Consider the following 21,937-nt stretch of genomic DNA (forward strand, 5'->3'; position numbering starts at 1 on the left):
ATTTTCACCATTACCTTTTGCCATGCCCAACTTTTAACACGCTCATTTCTTCTTCCTGTACACCAGTTCTAGAATGTGTTTTTAAACATAACATGCATCAGTTTTAAATTATATAATGACAAAAAGCTTAAACATACATTATTTCCATCTATCATTTATTAAAAAAAAACATTACTTGGTATTAGCACTGTACATAAACCTTATTTTGAGTGTTCATTAGCTTAAAACAGCTGCCCTGAACAGATATGGCTTTCCCTTCTCCCAGCCCACTTGATTCACCTAACATTAACAAGGCCTTTCAGGGTGTCTGGTCTAAATCAACATATATTGTCTAATTTTGAGCATTTCACATTTACTTTTCCTCACTCTGTATGAATATTGTATGAACATTTTTAATCACTGCAAAGGGGGCTACTTATACATAATCATACATTGTATTTAGATACATAACCACTGGTGGCTAGTTGTGGATATTTACTCAAATAAATATTTTAAATAAATTCTTATTCTAAAAGACAGCAAAGACAGCAGTGAGTGCTGCTTACACAGGAGGTGGGATAGGGCCACTGACCAAACTTCTCAATAAAATCTTGTTTGTTTGTGCGAGTGTGTGTGTGTGTGTGTGTGTGTGTGTGTGTATGTTTGTGTCCATGATCACATCAGCTTTGACCTAGGAACCCCCTGCACTTTCTTGCACACACACACTCTCTCTCTCTCTCTCTCTCTCTCTCTCTCTCTCTCTCTCTCTCTCTCTCTTTCTCTGTTGCTCTAAATTTTGGCAAGGGCATCCCTTAAGAAATAAAATGCAATTGCTAGAACAAGAGAGACACTGAGAGATAGTGCACCCACATAAATCAACGGCAGCATAAGAGTTGGGAGCCGGGACAATTTCACAGCTCACTGTGCTATCCCTTGAGAGCAGAACAACAGGGAAATGTCTGCTCTTGACCCAAAGGGCATGTTTCAACAGCATCCATCTCATCGGTTATCTTCTTTCTCTGGCACAGACAGCTGGATGAGGTGTTCTGGTACGAGTGGCGGCATGCATTTTCTCAAGGACACCTTAGGGTATTCCCATCGAGCCAAGCTACATTCTCAATTAATCACCAGCATTACACTGACACTGACGATTGCTGCCATCATGCTGCACATTGTGTGGCTTTGCTGGTTTACCATTTGATGAGCGATCGCCATTATTAAGTATTTAGATGTGTGAAACCATATCATACCATCTGTAATTGCAGCTAGTTTTAGTTGGACAAGGATATGAGTTGACAGTTATTTTGTTCAAAGAACAATATTAATTAAAATGTACATTATTAACTCAGTTATTTCTGTTTCTGAATCACCATGCCTAATGTATTTAAATTAGTGTCAATCGATTAAAAACAAAAAACAAAACCTTGTGTGTACGGGCGAGTCTCGTGTGTAAAGCGCAAGTGTGACATTTATTTACTACAGTAAGCATAGTGACAATAAAAGAACAATTTATTAAATTCAAAGAAAAAATTACATTTACAGCAGCAGCAAACAGTGCAAGTAATTTCACAAATTTACAAAGAGATAAAATAAGGTAACCTTGTTGTTAAATATGTTAATTGAGGATGCTATACATACAGCTACAATGTATTGAAAAAAGAACCAGAAGGATGAAAGAGAAAGAAGGATGGAGTCTCTACCATTTGCATTTAACTTTTCTCCACTGTTTCATGTTTTATGCCTGTTGTTTTATGTATTGAAAAAATGGAAAATAAGAAACAGATTATACGAGCCCTTTCCCGGGCCCGGTAATCGCGTTCATCCCTAAGGACAAAATAATCTGAATAAGTAACAGCGCTACATGGAGAAATTATTACACATTAAATAACAGTTCAACTATTTACAATGTACAACTGACTGTCACTGCTAGCACGCCAGCAGGGTTAGGTTAGCATGCTACCAACGTTTGTAATTCCGCTGGCTTTTTATCTAAACTGGTAAATCTACTAGGGCTCTAAGCTACCATTAGCTACCGTTATCTTAGAGCCCTTAACTCTAAGCTCTGTTCATTAAGAATAATACATGTCCCATTGCCTTCTGAATTCAGGTAAGGTAAGGGTGCTGCCTTCCGAATGGGAGACTCCTTTTCTTAGGGGAGCACATATGCTGTTAAAATGCCAGATTTAGTGATGTAAAAAAAATAAAATAGACCAAAATAAAAAAATTTAGAACTTATTTTCATGTATAATGTGACCCATAACCTGTACATCTCAGTTAAAAAAACAAATGGAAATCTTTAGGGGGAAGTATTTTGTGTGTACACTTACACATTTCATGATTGCATAAGTGTGCAGACCCTTAAACTAATACTATGTTGAAGCATCTTTTGATGTTATCACGGAAGATTTTAAGTAGGAGCCTGTTAGCATCGCTCATCTCGCCTTAGCAATATTTGCCCACTCTTCTTTTGAAAATGCTTTAAATCTGTCAGAATGTGGGCCATGTCCTGTGTCCAACCCTCTTTAGATCACATCACAGATCTTCAATCAGTTGTAGATCTGGTTGAGTCATTCCGCTTTAATTTTCTTTTGTTGAAACCAATCTTTGGTTGATTTAGATGTAATATTTGGGTCATTGACGTGCTGAAAATTCCTCTTCCTCTTCAGCTTTCTAGCAGCAACCTGAAGGTTTTGTGCCAACAACGACTGGCATTTGCAGCTGTCCATAATTCCCTCTACCTTGACTAAGAATCAGCTGAGAAAAAACAGCACCACAGCATGATGCTGCCACCACCCTGCTTCACAGTGGGTGTGCTGTTTTTTTGTTGATGTGCAGTGTTGTTTTTGTGGCAATATATCTTTGGAATGATGGCCAAAAATTCTACCTTGGTTTAATTAGAATGTAACACGTTTCCACAGGCTTTTAGTAGAGTTCAAATGAGTTTTTGCACACTTTAGCTTGGATGTTTTTCTTTGTAAAAAGAGACTGTTGTCTTGCCTCCCTACGCCATAGCCCAGACATATGAAAAATACAGGATTTGTTTTGTCACATACACAGCCAGTACCTGCCATCCTTTAATGTTGCTGTGGGCCTTTTGGTAGCTTCCCTGACCAGTTGTCTTCTTTTCTTTTCATACTTTTCTAACTATTCTCATTGTTGTCTTTTATTTTCTCCTCTTAGTGATGATGTCTTCACTGTGTTCCATGGTACATCTAATGCCTTGAAAATTATTAATATTTTACCTTTCTTCAGACTGATGCCTTTTGACAATAAGATTCTGCTGATGCTTTGGGCTTTCAGTATTTCACAGTACATACTAGAGTTCATTTGTTCCTCAATGAAATGTAACTCCCCAACACCTGCTGCACTCATGCAGCTCCAGACCATGGCATTCCCACCAAACATGCTTGACTGTAGGCATGACACACTTATCTTTGTACTCCTCACCTGATTGCCGACACACATGCTTAAGACCACCTGAACCTAACAAATTAATCTCCTTCTCATCAAACCATAGGACATGGTTCTAGTAGTCCATGTTCTTGTTTACATGTCTTCAGCAAACTGTTTGTGTGCTTTCTTGTTTATGGAATTCAGAAGAGGCTCCCTTCTGGAGTGACAGCCAATCAGACCGATTTGATGTAGTGTGCAGCGTATGGTCTGAGCACTGACGGGCTGACCCCCACCTCTTCAATCTCTGCAGCAATGATGACAGCACTCCTGTGCCTATCTTTCAAGCATTTGGATGTGACACTGAGCATGTGCACTTAGGTTCTTTGGACGACCAACGCAAGGTCTGTTCTGAGTGGACCCTGCTCTTTTAGAACACTGGATGATCTTGGCCATTGTGTTGCAGCTCAGTTTCAGGGTGTTGGTAATCTTCTTGTAGCCTTGGCCATTTTTATGTTGTGCAACAATTCATCTTTTAAGATCCTCAGAGAGTTCTTTGCCATGAGGTGCCATGTTGGAACTCTTAGTGACCAGTATGAGAGTGTTAGTGCTGTACTATAAACCTGAACACACCTGCTCCCTGTGCACACCTGAGACCTAGTAACACTAACGAATCACATGACATTTCGGAGGGAAAATGACAAGCAGTGCTTAATTTGGACATTTAAGTGTGTAGTATCTTAGGGATGTACTCACTTTTGTTGCCGGTGGTTTAGACAATAATGGCTGTATGTTGAGTTTTGAGGGAAGAATAAAAAGGTTTACTTAAATATTTGCAGAAATCTGAGGGGTGTACTCACTTTTGTGATACACTGTAAACTCACAAGTCAGATATTCACCATTATAATTACATTTCTCTCCAGTTTAAAAGGCCCTAAAATTTAACCCCTCTGGGACTAGAATTTGAATTTTTTAGAGAATAAAAGACCAACAGTTTCTTAACCACATTTTCATATTTTTGTGGTCAAATAGTTATGGGTTACAACTATTCCAAAGTGAATACACGATTACATTAAATTATTTTTAAACTAATGGCACATTACAGAGTGTCTGAATGAGCTATAATTGAGAAATAATTAATAGAATTGAACTATGCACCCCATTGTCTGTCTTTTTTTTTTCAATAAACAGTCAGCTTGTTCAATCACAAATAATATCATATGACACATGGGTAGGCTGTTCTACCTGTTCATGTACTAACAAGTTCCTTTCTCTGAAGATAGCCTACAGAGTGGATTTAGGAGAAGGTTGCAGGTTTATCTGGAATCAGATATTTTTCCACAGAAAGATGACAAGGCAAGCCCAGACTAAAAAAACACAATGAATATTCCACAACTTTCCACACTACCAAACAAATGTGTAGCATTCATATAATACAAATATATAAATATAATAAGGTTTATTTTACACAATTTCATAACTAGGTCATACATAAAGCTAAAAAAAAAGCTAGTACTGTGCAACCAAATTCTTTATTTGTTATTTCAGTTATACATTTGCCTTTGTTTGACAGTTTAGACTTTTGAGTAAAAATAAATAACACTAAATGCAGTAGTCAAAGTGTGTTGTTTGTCCAGACACTCTATGGATTTGTCCAGTTCCACCAGAAGCTCACCGATTTATTTTAATCAAGGATTGATTAGATACAACCTTAATTCTGAAAAAGTTGGAACAGTATGGAAAATGCAGCTATTGTCTACTTTCACTTTCACAGAATATGATTACCATGTCCTTGTTTCTACACCTATTGTACATTAAATCAGCTATCAGAGAACATTTATAGAACACTTAGGAATGTTTTTAAAAAGTTGCAGCAAGGTTAACCTGTAATGTTACAGAAATAATGTTTTAGGTATGTTTTGAAAACGTGTGATTTGCATCACAAGGATTTTAGAGAATGTCTCACATAACCTATTACTATGGAAATGTGTTACATTTCCAAAACTAAAAATTAGCCACTGACAGAGTGACAAGTGACATTGCTGCAACGTTAAAACGATAAATAAAAAATCTAAGAACATATAGATAACTTGACAGATTTAACCTTCTAAGATTTAACCTCCAGATTTAACCTCTTTTTACCCTGTTCTTCAGTGGGCCCCTGTGGACCCCAGGACCACCACGGAGCAACTATTACTCAGGTGGTGGGTCACTGTCAGCACTGCAGTGCTGCATGAGTTTTTAAACACCTTAGTATCACAACCCAAGAAAAAAGGGAGCTGCCCTTCATGGGTTATAAATGAAATCATATATCTTTCGTTGGTCTTGTCATTGTAGGCTTGCTCTGCTGCTTATACCACATATTCAACACATCTGTCCTAATAATATACAAAAACAAGCATACACACGTATGGCCCTGGGCTGTATCAGTGTTTCCAGTAGAAACAACACAATACAGCCTTGACAGCAGACAGCTTGCCAGCGCAACTCTTACTCACTGGGAGCCGCTCCTTTTCTCCACACCCAGTAATATTTCTGTTTTTTCACCCGCGGTAATCCGCCGCTATTGTGCGGTGCTCAGATCCCTCTGATTAAGCTCACACTCAGCACTGCGTCATTCTCAGGAATCCCAGCTTTCTCCTCTCTTCTCGCTTCACTGCCAGAAAATTACATAACTGCATGTTACACCTGACAAAGGTCAGTTGTGTCTCAGCAATAAGGCGGGTCGGTGAATCCTCTCCTTTCATCAGCTGCGGCCTGGCTGTAAAACTGACTGCTTTACAGCTCTGTAAAGAAATCCTGACCGAGAGATGATGAGAAAACACGCCTTCAGTCTCAGAGTACACTTAGCCTTTAAAGTGCCGCCGCTTTGGAAAGGCCGATATTTACCAGTAAAGAAACCCTGTACGAAGTGTGAGTACAGACCTCAGATATAGTCACCACATCTAGCATTGTTGTTTTATTTTCAGTGAGGCTTCAGAGACAGGTGTTTTTGTGTTGTGTGGGATGATGAATTTAATTGGCTGCCCTAAATATGATATAATAAATGTCCCAAAAGAAGAGTTGTGAAAGAACTGATGAAGAAGATGTACTACACTTCCACAGTTCTCTAGTTTAGACATGCAGAGCAAATTCTAAAGCAGTGACCCCTGGTGGCTGGATAGTGACACTGCAACATCAACATAGATATACAATACTTATTTATAATTCAATTTAATGCATTTATATAAATGAATAATTTTTAGTTTCAACATTAACAGTTTTCTCAAACACAGCTGTGCCCTGTGCAGCAGGTTTTGCTTCCGTTGCCTCAATATGACACCGGTAGTCCTTTGCACACAGAAGGCTCATGTCCAGGAAGAGTTTCTGAAATTTCCAGGAGATTAAAGGCCTCCAGTTACCAGCCCTCAATGTTGTGTTTCTGTAGAAAACGCTTTAAAATTTAAGACAGAGAGCTTTAAAACATCAACACTTGGTAAAGTTTTTTGCAACCTGATCTGTCCAAATTCTCTAAGCATATCCAAGTTTTTACCCTTTTCTCTTTTCTGAACCTTTACTGGTCAACACATCCTCCTAATTCACATTTTATTTATTTATTTATTTTTGGCAAAGGAAGATACAGCTTGTTTGTAGTTATTGTCAGCTCTAAAGGGTGCATTTCTGGGGATGACCAGTACCTGCTTGATTAACAAAAAAGAGACGTTCTATTTTGCATATGTTCTCTAACTCTTCTGCTTTGTGGCATCTGTTGTAAAAAGGGCTATACAAATAAACTTGGTTTGTTTGATTTGATTCAAGGATTGAAGTAAAAACAATGAGTGAAAGATGCCTTGTACCTCTGCTACATCTTTTTGCATCTGAAGTGTATCTGCAATGCATGCTTTGTTTGGATTTACATCTTTGTGTGTAATCTTTCATAGACAAATTCTTTGTATTATTAATCAATAGGTTGTATATAGCAAACATTTAAACTGCTGCTATGACTGATATTGTATTAACTAGAGCAGTACCCACAGCTCATAACTCACATGCTGAGCCTGGGTTAGACATCTTCTGCTCAGTATCAGAATAAATATTTATGAATTTACCAATCTTAAATATCTACCTAACCTACCAAGATCTGTCCAAGATGACATGTCCTACGTACGACGTAAAGTGTACACCTCAATTTATACAAGAAAAAAAAAACTGTGCAGAGGTCAGCTGCTTTTACATTTTAGTTTTGCCAGACTGTTTATGAACTTTCAATGTCTTTAACAATATAAATGGTACATATTGATCCTGCAAACTGCAAGGGTCTGTACATAAACTTCACTACACAGCATTCATTTTAAATACTTACCATTACAATTTAAATACCTTGGGAGAGTTCCCTAGGCAGGGATTAAGCCTAGTCCTGAACTACACAGCACTTTAAATTAAATATTTTTTGGAAGGAAAACAAAACATAGTCAGTTATTGGCATTTATGAACAATTCAGCAGTAAAGAATGTGTGAGCAACTTTTATAACTTAGCCCACAGCTGATATTAACAGTGACAGGAATAGGGGCAGCTTGTAACATTCATTAAAAAGATCTAGTAAATTGACACATGCAAAAATGTATTAAATGTGGTTCTGTATTGTTTGAGCCTTTTCAACCTGAATATATAAAAATATCTGCATCCAATAATGGGTTGTTTGTCAGACATGCCATCTTTAGTTTTTGACTACTACACAGAACAGCAAGAAATCACACAATGAAACATGTGTTGTGTATGTTACCTATTCTAAATTGGTAGAAGAGATGAAGATTTCTTATCTTCTTGTTTATTTTCTTGTTTTTTAGCCTGGGTAACTCTCACTGTAAAATGTATTTGCAAGCATCAAATAAATAAAAAACTGGTACTCTACCGTTCTGCATTCCATGCCATGTGTACACACAATAAAAACGCAAACAGCTGGAGCCTATATGTAATTTCTTTACTTGAACTTTATTGTAGTTCTGGCTAAGGTATAGAATAGAATAGAACAGACTTTCTGTGATCCAGCAGAAAGTACATTAAAAAAAATTATATATATATATATATATATATATATATATATATATATATATATATATATATATATATATATATATATATATATATAACATCTGATTTCCAAACTAACACACATACTAATGTATAAAAGTGCTGTATGGCATCTGTCATCTGTGGAGAATAGCTATTACTTTATATTTATATTAATATTATAACTTTTATCTGTTTGGTATTTTTATGAAAATTGCTATTACGAACATTGTAGGGTGTTGAATATTACACTATATATCGCTCCCTATAGTGTATTATTGCTCAAAATTGTAATAGAATAGAATAAAAAAGAATTCATTTGTTGATGTTGGATTATTATCCATTATGTGGAATCTCATCTTTGGTCACTCATGGCATATTACAAACAAAACAACCAAATTTCACCCATAAATTTCACTTCATTGGTACAAAGGATCTCTGGTAGTGATTAGGTATAGCTAAGTTGCTATAATCCTTCATGCAGTTCTGATAATATTCTATACCTTCCTTTCGTAAGTGGCATGGAACATGTTATGTCCCAGTAGGGTCACTGTAAGAGTGTGCAATTGAGGTCCACTCACAACATGCCTGATGCAGTGAAAAAGAGCTTTTTTCAGATTGATGTAATAGTCTAAAGCTCACCTTGTGAAGGAAAGAATGGCTGTGAAATATTCTGTTGCAAGATGAAAGGACTGAACAGCACTGTAGTGGTGTTTAGCAGTTAACATGTAAAGCTAGTAATAATAATAACAATAATAATAATAATAATAATAATAATAATAATAATAATAATAATAATAATAATAAATAATAAAGTGTCTGATATGTCCTATTGCAAACTGACTAAAAACTGTGGCAGATCCTGCAAAATGACTTATATTTAGCAAAATACACCCAAATCATCACACGGGCTTCAGATAGGGCTATATTTCCATATGGCTTTTTTGTGCCTTCATGTGACTGATGCAAAACTCAGATTACCTGTATATGTACAGAACAGAACCCCATGAACAATACCCAAACATTACAAACAAGTCTTTCCACTTTTCTCAGCACATTAAAGGCTAGCACGGTGCATCGCCGCTGTGTATCTTCACCTACACCAATAAGTCGCCTGTCTCATCACTTAATTTTAAATCACTTGTGTTGGTTATGTAACTTAGACAAAATCTGAAGGCAATTGCCATAAATTAATATATTTTTTCTCATTATCCATCTGGATTAGAGCAGTGAGCTTACTGTGAGGGGACATTGTGACAAAGGTAAGCGCTGGACGAGAAAGCGGCCAGATGTTCACGATCATTCCTTCCTCATCAAACTGATTATCCAGACTTTGATGTTTTCTAAACAGACCAAAACCCCAGCACCCATTGGACGGTCCCTTAAAGAGGCTCACAGAGGCTATTTTTAGGCAGGCTGGAAGTGATGCACCAGTGCGCAGGACTTGCATGCTGTGGCTTGTGAGGGCACATTATCTCAACTGTAGGGGAGGGATTTGGACACAGCTCCATGTGAGGATGCCAGTGGGGCCAAAGGATTAGCTTGGCCTTTCCCACACTGTTCGGCACATGCCTTCAGGAGACATGCCTTCATATAGTCCAGTGTGCTTTAATGCAAATGTAACGTGGACACTTCAGATGAAAACAACTTGCGCAAAGCTATTATAAGGGAGCTTACATCAAACTCCTATCTGCACCTAGAATAGGAAGACATATGGGCATAAAAGTGAAATGTAGCCTTATTTTAAAATATAGATTTAAAAAGTTCAAAAACACTGTAGACTAACTTTGATCATTAAGATATTTCACATGACTTTAAAAAGGAAACATATTATTGCAGCTTATATTGAAAATGTATTCTACCAAAATTAAAACAATACAATTATTGTATATTCATTCTTTGATGTCATTCTTTAATTCAACATTGTCTGGATAAAAGAAAATATTTAAATATAAAGATAATAAAAATATATATTTTTTAGAAATATCCTTCTAGAAAGTTATGGCCAGTCTAAACCTAGAACAAAAGAACAGTCGAAGAGCTGTCCAAATGACAGTCCTGACAGTTCTGACAGGACCATCCTAGAAGAATAAAAGTGGGGGAAAGTCATGTTCATTTAAAGACAGGTAAAAGGTGATGATTGGATTCGTAAATTAGTAATGTTGCATTAATTCTCTGAGTGATGTAGGATGGGTAAGATTTTCACTAGAGCTTTCATTTCATATAAAAAATATAACACGAATTTGAACTATTAGAGTTACTATTAATTATTATGGTATAATGATTTAGCTGAAGGAAATGGCCAGGCCGAATGAGTATTGAAATTGAATCACGTCTGATTACCTTAACTTTACTTTTTGATACAGTGACTTAATAAGCTAGCTTATCCAAATATCATGTTGGAAGCATATTTCTAATAGAGTGCTTATTTTTACATTGAAATATACACTAAGGTAGCACAATTGGACAGGGTAGCACAACCGGCTATAACACCAGTCTTTATAGAAAAGCGAGGAACCACACAAGTTCACTAAACCATTTAAATTTCCCCAAATATATTTACTAGTTATTATTAAAACCTGATGCTCTGTTGAGTTTTATATACTCCACCATGCATCTTTCTGATTGCTCATCTCAGCAAGAAACATACTATTTATCTTATCCTAATTTAACAAAGCGATAAGGTTTACCTAAGGTGAAGGACAGGGTGTCTAGTGTTTGTGACCCACAAACCCAAAAGCAAACGTTATGACTGTAAAGCCCGAGAGCCTTTAATGGCTATTTAAAAGAAGCATGGATTTATTGGATTTAACTTAAATAAGGCTGTTTTTGTTTGGAATTAGAGCACAGTGGTACGCTGCAAAAACACAAACTGGTCACTTGCGCTATGGCAAAAAGAATAAACGCTCCAAACAGAAGTGAGTTTACACAGAAGTGTCTAGACTGGAAATGTAGACCCCGGAAACAAGAGAAAGGTCTATAGTAACTATATAGTGTCTGACAGCACTGAATATAAGAACTCTTAATTAATTAATTTTATTAATTAACTCTTTAATAAAATAATAAGAATTTTGCCCAACTGTAAGGATTTATTTTACTTCTAAGGATTATTTCTATTTAATGTTATGACACACGTCACCTTTTGAACCCTAAAAGAAGGACTCCAATTCTCTTTAAAAAAAAATATATGTAGATGAGTTTGCATTAAGCTTTCAGTGTGTGTATTACATCAAGTGCTGCACTCACAATTCTGGAAAGTCTTACACAGCTCCCCACAGCTAACCACAAGCTGCAGAGTGCCCCTGCACTCTGGCAGACCCCAGCAAAAACCCACAGTGGCTGAAGGGCCTACGCAGCAGTAAGCAGGTCTTATGTTTCCTTTGCATTTTCGATTGCTTCACATGATACCTGGGTCAAGTTAAACAAACCCCAAGTTTTAAACATTTGAAAATGAATTACATTTACACATATAGTCTCAGCAAACCTATTCCAATGTTTACATATCTTAACTATCTAAGATACAGACCAGGTAATATATTTGTTTTTAATGAATTGGGAAGCTATTTGGCAGACAGACTTTGCTAATGAAACAGTCTAGATGCATAATACTGATTAAACGGAAGCTGTTAATTCAACTAGTATGTTGGCTCATCAATTAGGTAAATTAGGGTCACAAACCTTAATGCAGTAAATGTTAAAAAAAAAACAGTTTAGTACTAACCTGTAAGTGTTGTAACAGTAAACATTGAGAGTGCAGACATTTCTGCAGGGCCGTGTTTCTTACAGTAAAACTGTCAATCTAATAGACAGCATAAAAAAACAGTTGGCAAAGGTTTTGATTTAGTTTTCTATGTTTTGTCATACTATTTGCTTACACACATTATATGATGTGTATCGGTTAATGTCCAGTTAATCATTTCCTTGCTTATCAGTTACCAGATTTAGCAAGGAAAATGACTAAACTGTACTGAATAATGGCCCTCCAGGAGCAAAGCCAATGACATTTCATAGTAAGTTAGAGTTTCACTTCAGATTTGTTTTGTTTGTTTCAATGTCTTCTATGTAGGACCACACAAACATGATATTGATAAAAAAATCATCTGTACCTTCCTGTACATATGAATTACACAATGCAAAGCTATACTTGGGGCCCTATTTAGCGATCTATGGTCATTTGCGCATCGCACAGCTTGATGCATGCTAGGCCATCTTTATGTAGAGCAACACATTTTTCTTTGCCAGAGTTCTTTGCCATAAGGTGCCATGTTGAAATTCCAGTCACCAGTACGAGAGAATATGAGAGAGTGAAAACACCAAATTTAACTGCCCTGCTCCGCGTTCACACCTGATACCTTGCATCATTAACAAGTCATATGACACTGGAAAGGAAAAATGGCTAATTGGGCAAAATTTGGCAATTGACACTTTGTACTCAGTTTGTTGCCAGTGGTTTAGACATTAATAGCTGTGTGTTAAGTCAGGAAAAGCAAATTCACACTAGTTGTACACTGATTACTTAACATTTGTATTAATATGTCATATCTTCTGTGCTGTCTCATAAAAAGATATAATTAATTATTTACAAAAATGTGAGAGATGTAATTCTGAGAACTGATGTGTACATTATGGTCATTATGGAGTTATACTGGTCATCCATCACTGACTTAGTGGAGCACAGGTCAGAACCCTGTAATCCTCACTTCTCTAGCCACTTAATCGCAGGGACGGAGAACTGTTTGTCGGTGGGAAAGGATTTTCCAGAGCATAAACCTCTTGGCACCCTTATCATGGTGCAGTGCAGATTATAACAGGGGGCAGAGTTTAGCCCACCACTGCCTGACATCTTCCAGAAAGTGATGCACTCAAATGGACAATTATGGATTACATTCCTGCCATGCTTCGAAATCACAGTGAAGAAAACTGGAGAATGTCTCTGATGAGTTATACTAAGGTGCATCATGTGCTTTGCTGTTTTGAAGAGATGGTGGAATAACAGTGTATCTTTGATGCTTATCTGCCATTGCCACTTCTCAGTGTCTTTGATTTATCAGTGTATTTATTAAAGCAACAGTAAAAGATGTGTGTGAAGTGTGATCATGTCAGTAAGCTTGTCTTGGATTGTGCACTTTTTGGAAATGCATCCAGGGTCCTTTTCATTTTGAAGGTCATTGAAGTCATCCTTTTAATTTTGTAGTCTTCCATCTGATACATGTTGTAAGACATTCACAGCCACATGCATTTCAGGGTGGTTCAAAAGGAAAAGTGGACACCAGACAGATCTAAGAATGTGGAAATCTTTTATGTTTTTCTAAACCTAACCTTGGACCTTGACCTCTCTTAACAAAAGGAATTCTTGGGTTGTTTTATTTATTTATTATTTGCAATAAAATATTCATTATTTTCTAAAACTCTTCATGGTGAACAGTAAAATGTCTCTACTCTTCACACAACCACTTAAAATAGATTCGTTCTGTGGTGCATTTTCTGTGTCATGTCTGTATAACTGTAGCTATACTTATCTTTTTTCAGATAACAAATGCACCTTTAGTAAACAAATATGAAGACAGCAAAATGTACGGAGAACACCTGTCATTTATTTAAATGTGTTTATTTTTAGGAAATATTGGAAAGATGGGGAGATCATCCATAGAAGGTCATTCACTTGCAGATGGAGTTTCTTAAACTGAAAATTATTTAAAGGTAACAGACTCCTGACAACCATGATCAGCATCAGACCGGCTCCACTAGATGAATAGCGCTTTCATCTTTGAAAAAAAATCAAGCTTCACACTTTAAATCTGAAAAAAGAAGAACATTTACATTCTGATGCTGCTCATCTGCAGTATGGAATATGACGCATATGTATCATTTGGAAATCTTTTTTTGTAGGTAACAGAACCATGTCTACAAACATACCTCAAGCTAGGTGTGAGATTAGTGCAAGTTTGAACGTATAAAAACATCTGGAGCTTTTTAATAAAGACATCATGAAGGTTACGCTGAATTTAAGCAAACTTTTATTGGCCGAAACCATAAGAAAAAATCTACATCAAGATAATGACCCAGGCACACTGCTTAGAATATCAAGATGTTTGTATCAGAGTCAGATCTTATCATCACGTGTTTGGGATTACTTTGGAAGCAGAGAAGCAGAAAATGCTCCAATTTTTAAGGACTTTGTATGTGTGGACAATTCTCTGCAGATTTCTGTTGTATAGGGGTCTACAGTCTGCACAGAATGAACACTGTAATAATGTAAAGGTGGACAATTTAAATGGTTATACACTGAAGCTTCTGTCTCATTTCTTGTTAGCTGCTAAAAATAACATGTCTGTTTGACTGGGAATAAATAAATGTCTCTGACTTCTGTTCTTATACAGAACATTTTTTTTTATTTTCCAGAGAGAAAAAAGGGTCAAATATGTTCCTTACAGTGAATTTCTGGAAATAGAGAAAACTGGTTTTATTGGGTGTGAGTAAAAGCAGTTATAAGCAGTCATTTCTTACTTTTAGCAATAATGTATCCAGGATAAGAACTAGAGATGTATTCTGTACTTAAGTACTAAAATGCTGTATCTGTATCTACTGGAGAATTATTTTACTTTACTACTGTACTTAAGTATTAAAATGCTGTTTCTGTATCTACTGGAATATTATTGTACTTCACTACTGTACTTAAGTACTAAAATGATGTGTCTGAATCTACTGGAATATATATATTTCTATCCTCCACTTTTACTTCACTACATGTTTGATGAGTTTAATACTTTAACTCTGCTATAAAAAATATAATTAACATTGTACTGCTTTCTGTAATAACTAAATAACACATTAATGTACTTTTACTTTTAGTACTTTAGTATTACATTTTACAATGAACTACTTGCCATACATATCTACAAAAAAATTGAATACTTTAGTACTTAAGTGTGGAGCTTAAAGAACACTTTAACTTCCAATAAAATCACTTTGTTTTACTCAAATCTGGATCTCTAGTATTTTATACATGCCTAAATAAAACCCCATATGTTTTACTGAACAGTATTTTCTGTGTTCGAACAGTTCTTTTCTTGTTTATGGTAATATGTTAATATGTGTTTGAAATATTGTTTTGTTTGTTAAATGTATACTGGTGTCGTGTGCTGTTAGGCACAGTGTTATATGTTTTATGAAAAAGAGACCCTGTGTGTTGTATTATTAAATACGGGCATCTATGGACAACCGCACAAAGCGCAACCGTGCAAATATCGCGAGATTACAGGCAGCGTCAGCTTCACCGTTACTATTAGCAACATCCTCCCTCCCTCCCCCTCTCCGCCGCGCGCATCTTTTACGCCATCACCTCCTCCAGCATCTCGTTGAACTGCGACCCCATCCTCCTCCTCCTCTTCCAGGCGCGGCGCGTCCACAGGATATTATTATTATTATTATTATTATTATTATTATAGTGGGACGGACAGGCGGCGCTGGGGAAGATGGCGCTCATCCCTTCCCAGATCCTGAGAGTCGCGATCCTCCTATCCTACTTCTCCATCATCTGCAACTACAAAGCCATAGACATGCCGGCGCACCAGACATACGGAGGCAGCTGGAAGTTCCTCACCTTCATAGACTTGGTAAGTGGTGCTGCTTATCTGAGAAGCTTCTCCTCCAGCCTGATTGATGATGATGATCACCCACCGGGGCAGACGCCTCTCTCACTCACACACACACACGCACACACACAGCCGGCTCGAGCTGACACTCAGCTGATCCCCCTCACTGAGCCACTACAGACCCCCTCCTGCACCCAGTGATCCAGAGCAGAATCAGGGGAGATCAGGAGGACAGATCACCTGCCTCAGCTCTACTCCAACCGGCCCAGTCATATCAGCGAGCCGATCCCCGGATCAGGCCCGGGTCCACCTGCTTCTGGTATCAGGACCCGATCTCCTGTTAGCACTGAAGCCTAATGTAGGTCAGGTTGATTACCAGGGCCCAGACACGCGCATGCGCACACAGGACGTAGCCGCGTAACTGGCGCGACTGATGTTTTGTCAGTGCGAGCTAATGACTCATGTTTTCCACATAAACGGCTCGTTTTCTCCACTTTTACAATGATTTTAATAGAAGTAAACCAGCAATAAACTTGTTTTCTTATGTTCTTATTGGCACATCTATTCTGAAGTGCCACAATAATAAACGAGCACAGAGCTGAGTAGTAACTCCTAGTAGAGCTTACTCACTTCACTATACTCCTTCACTATTCACCATATAACATTCGCAATATAGTGATTAGGGAACAAACAAACAACTTGTCAAGTTTACATCGCGCATAAACAACACTACCGCGCTGCATTATGGTATACATCAGAAATTTAAGCGTACATCGTCTATAAACAACACTACTGCGCTGCATCATGGTATACATCAGAAATTAAAGTTTACATTGCGCATAAACATCACTACCGCGCTGCATTATGGTATACATCAGAGATTCAAGTTTACATCACGCATAAACATCACTACCGCGCTGCATTATGGTATACATAAGAAATTTAAGCGTACATCTTCTATAAACAACACTACTGCGCTGCATTATGGTATACATCAGAAATTAAAGTTTACATCGCGCATAAACATCACTACCGCGCTGCATTATGGTATACATCAGAGATTCAAGTTTACATCACGCATAAACAACACTACAGCGCTGCATTATGGTATACATAAGAAATTTAAGAGTACATCTTCTATAAACAACACTACCGCGCTTCATTATGGTATACATAAGGAATTTAAGCGTACATCGTCTATAAACAACACCACAGCGCTGCATTATGGTATACATCAGAAATTCAAGTTTACATTGCGCATAAACAACACTACCGCGCTTCATTATGGTGTACATCAAAAATTCAAGCGTAAATTGTCTATAAACAACACTACCATGCTGCATTATGGTATACATCAGAAATTCAAGCGTAAATCGTCTATAAACAACACTACCGTGCTGCATTATGGGTGTTTAATAGTAAACTATATAGGGAATAATATGTAATGGTGAGATTTTGAACAGCACTACAAAATTGTGGGGACACTATACAGTGCACAGCTCGAGTTTGGGACTGGCTTTATGTGCAAGGTATGTATAAAAGGTTTAACTACTGGCTTAATCAAAACCTCTCTCATTCATTGCAATCACATCCCTGAGAGCAAAAACTTTAAATAAACGTTCACTTTTTGGCTGCATTACATGTTTTTAATCTTTATTTAACATTACCTACTAGAAATTGGTTATTGTTAAAGTTCTGACATTACATCAATGTTCATTTATGGTTTTCATCAAATGAACTTTGATTACGTGTACCTTTATATATGTAATAACATTGATCTCTGATGTCGGAATTGATGCAGAAAAGATGCAGAACTTGCTAATTTTCTCCTAAACAGGTAAACACTGAGCTACAATATCTGTGTTAATCTGAAGTATGTTATCAGGATCTAAAATGTATTACTCCAGATTGTGTATTTTTAAAGCAGTGGTGTTTTTATTTTCAGAATAATAGACTTATCAAGCTCCATAATATAGAGTTTATATTGTGTAAACCATAGAAAACATTGCAATATATATACATTTCCTAATCTACTTGAGTATGAGTCATAGTTGCTTGCTATAGCAAAAGTTCTTGAATCTGTCTTATGCTTGTTTGTGTTGGTTCCATGTTCTTAATCTGGCAACATATGTGAGTTTTAAATCTGGGTAGGTTGGGATATGGCAGTGTTTTTAAACTGGACTCTGGTAGCCATTCTATACACTTGCTATCATTTAGTACATATTGTTCCTTTAAGAGTTAAATACTCTAAAGCTAATTTAATGTTTTTGAATATGCTGTCTAATGTCTCATATAGGGGTGTGCCATATCGTATCGTACATGATAATACCGCCAAAAATTTTGAATATCGTGAACAATATCATACCCTGAAATATCGTGCTATGTCCCCCACCCCTAATTTTCACATCATTATCACATTTTACTTTTATATCCTGGATATATGGAGTTATTTGTAGTGCATTATTATTAGTATCATGACATTCTTAATCCATGACTTCTGATACAAATCTGATAAAATTCTTCTCAGTTAGCAATATCATATTGCAGGCAATAATAAAATACTAAATAATTGTTCTAATTCAGTGTTTTGTCATATCGCCAAAAGTATCGTTATCGTGAAAATACCATGAAATATCGTGATATTATTTTAGAGCCATATCGCCCACCCCTAGTCTCATACACTGGCTTTATGTTCATTTTGATGAGAGCATATAGGTACATTCAAGATGTTGCAAGCCCATCATTAACGCTAAATAAGACACTAAGATGCTTTCACTGAATTACCTATGCAGAAATTAAGAAAAAATGTTGAACAGTGAATTTTAGTTTACTTATATATATATATATATATATATATATATATATTTTTTTTTTTTTAACTAGACATTGTTGTAATACAACACTATTGTAATGTTATACTGAGCGAGGTATTGAACAAAAATAAGGAACAATGAAGGAAAGGATTTGAGTAACATAATACATTATGATATAGATAATAAAATGTCTTACAATATTTTTATTATCTGGTTGCAGGGCTCACATTCCAACAAATGATTTACCTTGTTCTTAGCGTACCACACCCAGCTTTCTGCTTAATGTCACCTTGCTGTTGGATTATGAATTTCTGTTTAATTTCTCCAAATGTGGTTCTTCTCTACAATATCTTGGTACTTGACTCTATCCACCCTTCCCTCATTAATGTTTTAGGAGATGGTGGATGGTGGCATGCTCTTTCCTCTGCTTAATATTGGATTTAACAGTGCCCTAGGGTGTCTTCAGAGCGTTTGATTACATCCATTACCCCATAAATGATAGGAGAGAAATGCATTATTTTCAGATTTTAGATCATTTAAATGCAAAACATACTATGACTAGGTGTCTTTTTTCTACTTTGTGTATATCATACAGTCAGGGGATCAGCTTCTACTACATTCTACTTCTACATATATACATCAGAAATTCAAGTTTACATCGCGCATAAACAATTATTATTTTGAGAATAGCTACATTCTCTCATATTATTATTATTATTATTATTAATAATAATATTATTCAGATTAAACAGTTTGCACCCTTTCTTTGTTTCTAAATTCTTTAGAGCTAAACCCAACTGTCAAACATTTCTCCACTGTAGTGCTGGTAAAACCACAGCAAATTTTTTCTTAGTTCGTGTGAAAACAATAAAAAGTAATTATTTGTTCTTCATCCTCTAAGGGGAGGCGCACAGCTTATGTTTGAAATTCATTTGAAATAATTGGGTCAGCATCAAGCACAGGAAACAGAGATGTATTACATGTGATTTATTACACTTGTGCATTTGCATACATATTTTGATAACTGATTATGACAACAGCAAGGAACCTCTGACAAGCGCCATTTGTTTGCTTCGTTTCCTTTGGAGCCTGCCGATGGTGTGGTAGATTATGCGTAACTGCTATTATTAGAACAGACAATAAAGGCATGTTAGCACAGATTGCCTTTGCTTGTCACAAGACTATATACACTGGAATACACTATATGTATAAATGTTTGTGAACATCTATATAATGAATGCATTCAGCTGCTTTAAATTGCACCCATTTCTGACAGATATGTGCAAATGCACACACAGCTTGTGTAGTCCTAGTATAGAGGTTTTGCCAATTTCAAGGGAACCTATTGGCACCATGCCTGATGCCAGGTGTGGGCTAGAGCAGTATAAAGTCCCCCAGCAGTAGCTGTGGATCAGTGGAACTGTGTTATTTGGAATGATGGTGCTCCAATACTTTTGGATTGAGTTGGGGATTAGGTTTAGGTGGTGATCATCCAGCATCCTGACCTAGAAGAAATCCTTCCCTGCACAGAGACAGTTACATCAACAGAAGCAGGAGAAACTCTTGAATGAGCAGGTATCCTAATACTTTTGTCTTTAAAGTGTATATCTATGGATACACAGTTTCTCAACACAGATTTTTTATATTCATGCACTCTTTTAGTTTAGACTCAATTGCCTTGCTTCTCTGTGATTTCTGGTGTTTATGTTTTCATTGTCCCTCATTTATTATTGACTGTTCAGATTTGGGTTTCCACGCTCACAATGGGACACTTGAGGAGTGAGACATTGAGCTTGAGCCATTGCTGTGACACATAACGTGACTGTTCTCGTGTGTCCACAGCTATCAACAAAGAGATTAAGGCTGCCATAGTTTAATTAGCTGTGCAAGACCTCTCAGTGATCTATTATTACATAAAGAATAGATAAGGCTGTGTTTATTTCATGGTGTACAGTGTCTTTGTAAATTGGCATGATTACTCTGCTTCAAGTTGCACTTAAAGTTGAACATGTCATGAGGAAACTTAGGAATAGGAATGCCTGTTTAGCTTCGGACTGGAAGTGGACAACTGATCATAGTTTATCTTCTTTCATCTGATAAGACTAATCCAGGCACAGGCTCTTAAGTCATAAACTGTTTTCTTGTTTAACTTGTCAACTAAAGTCATCACAACAGATTGGATCTCTGTGAGAGTGGGTATTTCATTTGGTTTACTTGGTTTCACACTGCAACAACTAAATTGCACTAAAACAATGCATGTGGGTGTTCATCATGTCCTTTAACTGGCCAAACATGAGGAGATACAGACACTGTAATTTTCACCTTTTATTTAAAGTTACTGAAGTGTTTAATAGTAGGGCTGCATCGATATCACTTTTTACTTTTCCCATCTGATAATACAATCCCAGATTTTCAGTAACACTGTGAAAAACAGTAAGTTCAAATTGCATTACCAGTGTGCAGCAACAGAGGGAGTTAATTACGCTGCAGACTGCAATGTAACGAGACTGGAGTCAAAGTGAGGTTGAGATCCACATTGAACAAACTCACTAAACTACTTCTCACCTAGAAAAAAAAAAAATTGATAAGATAAGAATTGGCAAAAAGCAGTAACATGTGAAAGTAGTGAAGCATAATAACCTGAACATGCTTCTGGCTTCAGTCAAGCCTGTCAGTAACTACTTCTTGATATCGATATTCTCTATTGGCGATACAACACTGTTTAAGTGCCAACATCAATACAGTACAATCGAATCAGTGCAATACTATATAATAGTATAATATCTGGATCTTTATGAAAATTATGTAGTCACAACCACAACCCTGAATAAGAAAAAAAAATAAATCAACATCATGTCCGTTCATTGTTTCAAATCACTATTACAATTATGGTGACATGCCAACAAAGCTATTTATATCAAAGGCTGTGTTTATTTGCAGGTAAGTAATCAGATCAGATTTGTGTGTCTTAACATTATAAACATATCTGCATTGGTTGCTGTGGTAATGAGATAAGTGACAGTAACTCACCATTGCACTCGTCTTGGACCATCACACTACCGTCATTCTGGATTTGAGGTCGTTGTCTGTCACTGTGAGTGAAAAAAAGA

The 21,937-nt window shown here is 36.6% G+C and overlaps 1 protein-coding gene across 2 annotated transcripts in view; it reads left to right on the top strand.

Moving 5' to 3' along the window:
- The first annotated feature begins 15,708 nt into the window (after positions 1-15,708).
- Positions 15,709-21,937, top strand: part of aig1 (androgen-induced 1 (H. sapiens)) — a 46,287-nt gene continuing 40,058 nt past the window's right edge. The window contains exon 1 of one of the 2 annotated variants that reach the window (XM_007245466.4): positions 15,709-16,035. In XM_007245466.4, the coding sequence (XP_007245528.1) occupies positions 15,895-16,035 (141 nt within the window). In that variant the 5' untranslated portion in view covers positions 15,709-15,894. The remainder of the gene's footprint in view (positions 16,036-21,937) is intronic. The other variant, XM_007245465.4, reaches the window with a different exon arrangement.

Source organism: Astyanax mexicanus, chromosome 1 (genome assembly GCF_023375975.1).
Source record: "Astyanax mexicanus isolate ESR-SI-001 chromosome 1, AstMex3_surface, whole genome shotgun sequence".
In the NCBI taxonomy this organism is placed as follows: Eukaryota; Metazoa; Chordata; class Actinopteri; order Characiformes; family Acestrorhamphidae; genus Astyanax; species Astyanax mexicanus.